Below are 6030 nucleotides of genomic sequence, written 5' to 3'. Positions count from 1 at the left end.
TGAGAGGGCTGATTTGTAGCTTTGAAATTGTGGGCCCATCATGAATTTACCACAACATGAAAATTGCACCAATTAAATGATCATAACCGTTGGATGTAGACTTTCTATGCCCCGTCGAATGCCGACCATTGGATCATTTAACAGCCAATTTTAAAAGTAGTTTCCTTTATATGGATGGAAAATGAACCCTCACCTTGCTTAAGAAGGTGGGGATTACACATAGGTTTGTTCTATATGTAGCCATTCTTGTTTGACATTTGCACCTCAATCTTTATTCCAAACCTTGACCGGATATTAGTAGCTTGATGGAATTGTAACAGACTGACATTTTTTCAGAGATTTTTTGTTTCAATCAAACCTCAAAGAGGAAGTAGATCACTTGTTTAATGTTCATATATGTATTTAACCCAAGATTATAAATACCATCATCCTGGAAGAAATCAATGAAATTGGATACAAATCAAACAGAAACAATGACAAAAAACAAGATGAATTTCATGAGAACAAAAAGAGATTTACATGTGTTCAGCACAAGAACCAGAGACAGAGATAGAGAGATCCAAATTTATATAATTTTCTACTGAAGAACCAGAATACTCTTTGATATTTATCCTCGACAAAGAAGAGAAAGCCTCGCTATTTTCGCTCGTGGATGAAGCATTACTCTTTTGTAATGGCTGCAAAGCTAAAGATAGTGACAAATCATCAATATTTTCCTCTTCTTCCCTGCGTTTTCCATCCATGGATTCCCTTAGAAATGGCTGAAATCCGTCCTCTAACTTTCTCTTTCGTGACCATGTAAGTTTCTGATCATCTGGTTTAGTAACCTGTTTTGCCACAGAAATTATTGAAAAGTTTAATGAATGTGAGATTATGAGAAGTGATACATGCACTCTCAAGATTATATAATGCCACACCTAACTTTCTTAGACACTTCTTATGTTTTGGCTGTAGCTTTTTAGGAATTATAAATGGCTAATAAAGGCAATTTAAGAAGTGTAAAAAGAATGGATAGGTGTCATTATTAAAACAAGGGAGTGTGACTGTGTGAGTACATTATAAAGCAATGTCTCTTGCTTGGCTTTGTGAACAATAGAAGAAAAGCTAAATTAAGTATTTTCTTTGCATCATGTGCATGCATGTATGTATTCATGAACACATGCAGACGTACAAGTCATGGATATGTATTCATAGGCACGTGACTACATGTGGGGCCAGAATAACGCACATACATGTGTGTTCCCATGCATGTACATGTATAGTAGTGTCTATGCCAATACCTGAGATTTTTGAGCTAGTACAAGATAAACATAAAAAAAGAGTAGAAGAAATAAACTCCCAAGGTATGACAATGGCACTCCTCACTTTGGCAAAAATAGTGTGATGATTGGTCGTGAATTTAACAGCCTACAAAACTCTAATTTAAAAGTTTCAAATAAAGAGAAGTGTGTGTCATTATCAAATCAAGGGACAAGAAGTATCATTGCCATGAAAAGATTGGAAAACAGGGTGTGGTCCCCAATTAAACCTTAAACTAGTCCAAAAAGAAATTACATGGTTTTATGTCAGATACTTAGAAAAACAAAATGTGAGACATGCATTGGACAAAAACAATGAACACATCCTCCTTGTTTTAATAATGACACTCCATTTTATCAACACATTTCTTTGGGAATTGTAAAGGTTTCAGCAGTTAATCAGACCATCTCAATAGTGCAAGAAAGTGGGTTATATACATCTAAATAACACCTAGTTACCATTAAACAATGAAATATAGGTAAAAGAAAAGAATATATGTCCTAAGTTTCTAATGGGATATAATAGAGAAGATAATTTTTTCTTCTTCATATTCATTATCAGAGATATATGCATAAAAGCTTAGTCAAAGAAATGATGAAAATGGAAAAGAATAAAAGGCCAAAAAGCCAAATGCTAGCCAAAAAAAAAAAAAAAAACCCAAGAGGGAGAGTAAAAGAAAGGTAAAATACAGGGGTCATTTTTACTTGTAGTACCTTGAAAAATTCAGATTCTTCTACAGTGTATCCTAATGTATTGAGCTTGTAAAGACCATCTGCACAAATCCCTTTTTTTCCAGAATCTTTCTGCCATCTGAAACCACCATCCTTTATTCCCTTTCCCTCAGTCATTGCTTGCAGATAATCATCAAAACAGTACGTTGAGGTGGCTGTTTCACACATTCTTTGGCTGAATTGGAGCCCATTAGAGATGGGACTAGTCTCTAAATGGGTTCTAAAAAAACACAAAGCAGAAAGGAAGAATAGATAAGAGAGATGAGAATGAAGGGCACTTAAGAAACACAAATGAACAGATAAAAAGAAAGGATATTTTTGAAGCTGAAAGCTAACCTTTTTGGAAAGAGAGGAGAGTAAAAGAAATCAGACTGGAATTCCTTGATGGGCTTTGAAGAGGAAAAAAAATCATCATCATTTTCCTCATCAACATCACCATCACCATCATTATCGTCAAAATGGTCATTTCTTTGTTCGGTAGAATGCAAATCTGTCACACAAAAAATGCAAAGAGTTGGTGGTGTTTTTGAGTTGGTGTTTCTTTTTTCTCTCTTTTCTTTTGTATACAATGGAAAAAATGTTAGGGAAATAAATAGAAGCTACATAACAACCTAGGTTATAACCATGTGAAAATGTTATAGACCTATAGTAGTTTCTATTCTTTAACATGTAAACATTGTAAATGGAAACTTTGAAAGCATTAGGATTTCTCTTCTTCTTCCCTTTGAAAGCATCTGGGTTTGGAAGTGAAGACATTCTAGTGATATGTGAATGCTAAAATCGGGTATGTTCGAAATTCTTTAATATTAAAAAAAAAAAAACTGGGTATGTTTTCATATTAGGTAAAAAAATAACATAGATAGGGGAGCCTCTGCATACCTTGTCTGCTCAGGTCACTCTTCATGCTTCTATACATCTGATTTTAATCAAGCAAAAACAAAAAAGAAAGACTTTGTTAGATAATGAAATTCATATTTCAAGATGAAAAAAAGAAGAAAAAAATAGATTAAATCCAACCTGAAGATGGCTTTTGACATGAGAAATCGTTAGCCCTCTAACATCCATGAGCTGAAGAACAAGTTTGGGTGTGGCCTCTGCAAATAAAGAAGGCATTTTCAGCATACAAATATGAAACAAAACAACAAAAGAGCCATGTGAGAGAGAGAGAGAGAGGGAGGAGAGAGATAACTTACTGTCTTGTCCCCCAAGCTTTTCAATGGCATGAACAAAACAGTGATGAAGATCAGGAGTCCATCTCAAACGAGGTACCTTGGACCTAACATACTGTCTAACAGTTCCATTCCTTCCACAACTCCCCATTTCACTTTGTGTTCTTCCCTTTCTTTCTAAGCAACTTTTAGAACAAAAATCAAATCCAAACAAAACACCTGTTATCCCTCTTGCCCCTTCAACCTTTTAAGCTTCTAGGTCTTCAAAAACTCAAGATTCTCCCTAAAATCCCACTAAAAAAACCAACTTGCCTACCCTTTTAAACATCTGGGTCAATCAAAACACATGGGTCCTTTCTTGGTTCTCTCAAAAACAAAACCCCAAAAGTCTAAAACTCACATCATCTACCTTGTAAAGCTCGAGTATCTCCATCTCGTTGGAACTGTCTAGGTTTAAAGCAACACTAGCAGAATTTAAAAAGAAAAAAAATCAGAGACCACCAAAAAGAACTCTCTCTCTCTAAATTCTTTTTTCTCTGTTCTGCTATTCTGCTATTCTGCAAAGGAAATTCTCATCACGAGCTTCTGATCCTCTCGAAATAATTACAAATAGCTTTGACCCAAAAACGCCAATGTCATCATAATCACAAAAAGCCCAATGAGAAAGAGAAAAAAAGAAAAGGTAATAAAAAAACGGCTGTAGAATCTCTGAGCATGATTTTCTAGTTGGTGTGTTCAAGTTAAATAAACCAAACACCTCTTTGAACCGGTCAAAACCCAAAACATTGTTTTTCTCTCTCTTCCTTTCTTGTCAATAAAGTCAACTAAAGAATTCGAGAATTCTTCAAACGCCTTGGAATTTCGGCTAAAACCCTAGAAAGAAATTATAGGCTTTGCTTCTTTTTCTTTTTGTCTTTTCTTTTCCCAATCAATCACATGTCTCAGACGGTGCCGACTTTTGAAAAACTAACCCTTCTCTCACTGAAAACTTCAAACCGTCTCTAGAAAAATTGGTGGTTTTTTCGTATTTATGTTTGTAAACAGACCTGAATTTGTTGGATTATTAAAATTACCCACCTAGTCCAAATGCAAAACTACAATGGTTTTCCAATAAATTACATCATTAATCTAATTGAAATTGTTATTCAAAAAGAGGATTAATTATATGAGAAAACGGTTTCTACACACAGCTTAAAATATAGTGGCGGCAGACATTGTTTGGGTGATCCAAAGCATTCATTTAATGGGTCCTCACATAGGATCATCCTAACCCTTCGAACCGTGGAGGCAAAAAATGGACAGAAGTGTGAAGGTTTATACACGTTCATTTCACCTCCACAAATCATAGGGTTAGGATGATCCTATGGAGCTGATTTTTTGTGAACACTCTATCTATGTGAGGGCCAATCAAATGAATGGTTTAGATCACTCAAACAATATGTCATCCACTGTATTTTAAGCTAGTGTCTACATAACTTATCTACACTTGTGTGTAGAAACCGTTTTATTGTTACTTGGTATATGGTCTTTTGACATTATGGATGATAATTCGTTAATAGTAATCCCCAGATAAAATTCAATCACATCTTGAACCTTGAAAAATCACAAGGTGAAATAGTTAGTGGGTAATAGATTATGCACCAAAAAATGATGTAGAGCGTGTACATGATTTGTATACAAAATTAGAAAATGGTATGTCCTCGACCTTTCCCAGCATTTTTTACCTTATGCTTGCTCTTAAAAAGGACTTTATTTTCAAACAAAAAAAAACATACAGGGGAGGAGAATGCATTTATTTGTAGGAAAAGACAAACAAAAGGGGTGAAAATGATGGAAAGAGGGGGAAATTTTTGGGTTCTATTGAGGGGAATGTATGTAAATAGTGGACTCTTTATCTTAAATAGAAACATCACGAACTGACTCACATGGTGTTTGTCTCGTCCCAATGGAGCCCTTTTATTCTTTTTAGCATCTTACATTGAATTAAAATTTCACCCCCTTTCGTTTGTCTTTTTTAATAACAATTTCATTTCTTCTCCCTTTTGCTTCTCCTTCCTAAATAAACTAGTCATTTTTTTTGTTTCAAATTTTGGTTTTCGAATGTGTTTCGGTCCTCACCGAAACCGAAATCTCGGCGAAAATCCAACAAAATCTATTAAACTAATATTTTATCTCATACGAAATTTCGGGAAATACTAAATAATATAGAAACTCGAGATTTTTGGGCGAAAATCCTGAAAGACGAAATTTCGGCCTAAATTTTGTAACATTTCGAGTATACCCGATTTGGGTTTCGGTCTCAACCGGAACCAGAAATTTCGGATTTCGGTCAAAATTTAAAACTATGGTTAAAACTACTAAGGCATCTAAATGGGTGGATGTTCTCAAAACGTTAGGGGTGAATTTGTGATTGTGCTATTTGAACTTTTGAAGTAATAGAAAGAATAGCTTTCAAGTTACTAGGACCGGAGGGCAAAGGCGACAACAAATAAATTCTTGTTTATGCGGTAAGTAGAAAAGTATTGAAAGAGAGACGAGTACGATTTTTACGTTCCCATTGGAAATTAATGCCCTTGAATTTTATTTTTGATTTAATATTTCTTGTTTTTACTAATTTTCCTGGTGGGCGTTGTTTTCCAAATGTGTGAGAACCAGATTTCTGTCGTAATGATGGAAGTAAGACTGTAAAAACTCTTCCCACTCGGTAACACCATTAAATAAAGGGATTTACTTTTCTCTGTTTTTTGCTGATTTGTCTTCTTGAAAGCTGCCACCAAAATCCAACATCTATTTTCATGGTTTTTCTTTTTCCATACTTTTGATTTCTTGGG

At 34.7% G+C, this 6030-nt stretch overlaps 1 protein-coding gene across 1 annotated transcript; it reads right to left on the bottom strand.

Moving 5' to 3' along the window:
* Nucleotides 1–474: 474 nt before the first annotated feature.
* LOC143886306 (myb family transcription factor MOF1-like) lies at nucleotides 475–4043 on the bottom strand. The gene is made up of 6 exons (XM_077390247.1): nucleotides 3224–4043; nucleotides 3048–3124; nucleotides 2910–2946; nucleotides 2367–2520; nucleotides 2013–2250; nucleotides 475–827 (listed from the first exon to the last, which is right to left on the bottom strand). The coding sequence occupies exons 1-6, from the start codon at nucleotides 3348–3350 to the stop codon at nucleotides 516–518; spliced, it is 945 nt and encodes a 314-aa protein (XP_077246362.1). The 5' UTR covers nucleotides 3351–4043; the 3' UTR covers nucleotides 475–515.
* Nucleotides 4044–6030: the final 1987 nt, after the last annotated feature.

This window comes from Tasmannia lanceolata, unplaced genomic scaffold (genome assembly GCF_043159265.1).
Source record: "Tasmannia lanceolata isolate RefF3 unplaced genomic scaffold, GAP_Taslan_0.1 ptg000011l, whole genome shotgun sequence".
NCBI lineage: Eukaryota > Viridiplantae > Streptophyta > Magnoliopsida > Canellales > Winteraceae > Tasmannia > Tasmannia lanceolata.
Note: the sequence above shows the minus strand (reverse complement) of the source record. Positions and strands in the feature narration are given on the sequence as shown.

Coding starts and splice junctions, on each gene's coding strand:
- LOC143886306 (XM_077390247.1), bottom strand. CDS start 3,350: ATGGGGAGTTGTGGAAGGAATGGAACTGTTAGACAGTATGTTAGGTCC. Junction 3,125..3,223: donor AAAGCTTGGGGGACAAGACA/GTAAGTTATCTC, acceptor CTTTATTTGCAG/AGGCCACACCCAAACTTGTT. Junction 2,521..2,909: donor GAGTGACCTGAGCAGACAAG/GTATGCAGAGGC, acceptor TTTGTGTGACAG/ATTTGCATTCTACCGAACAA.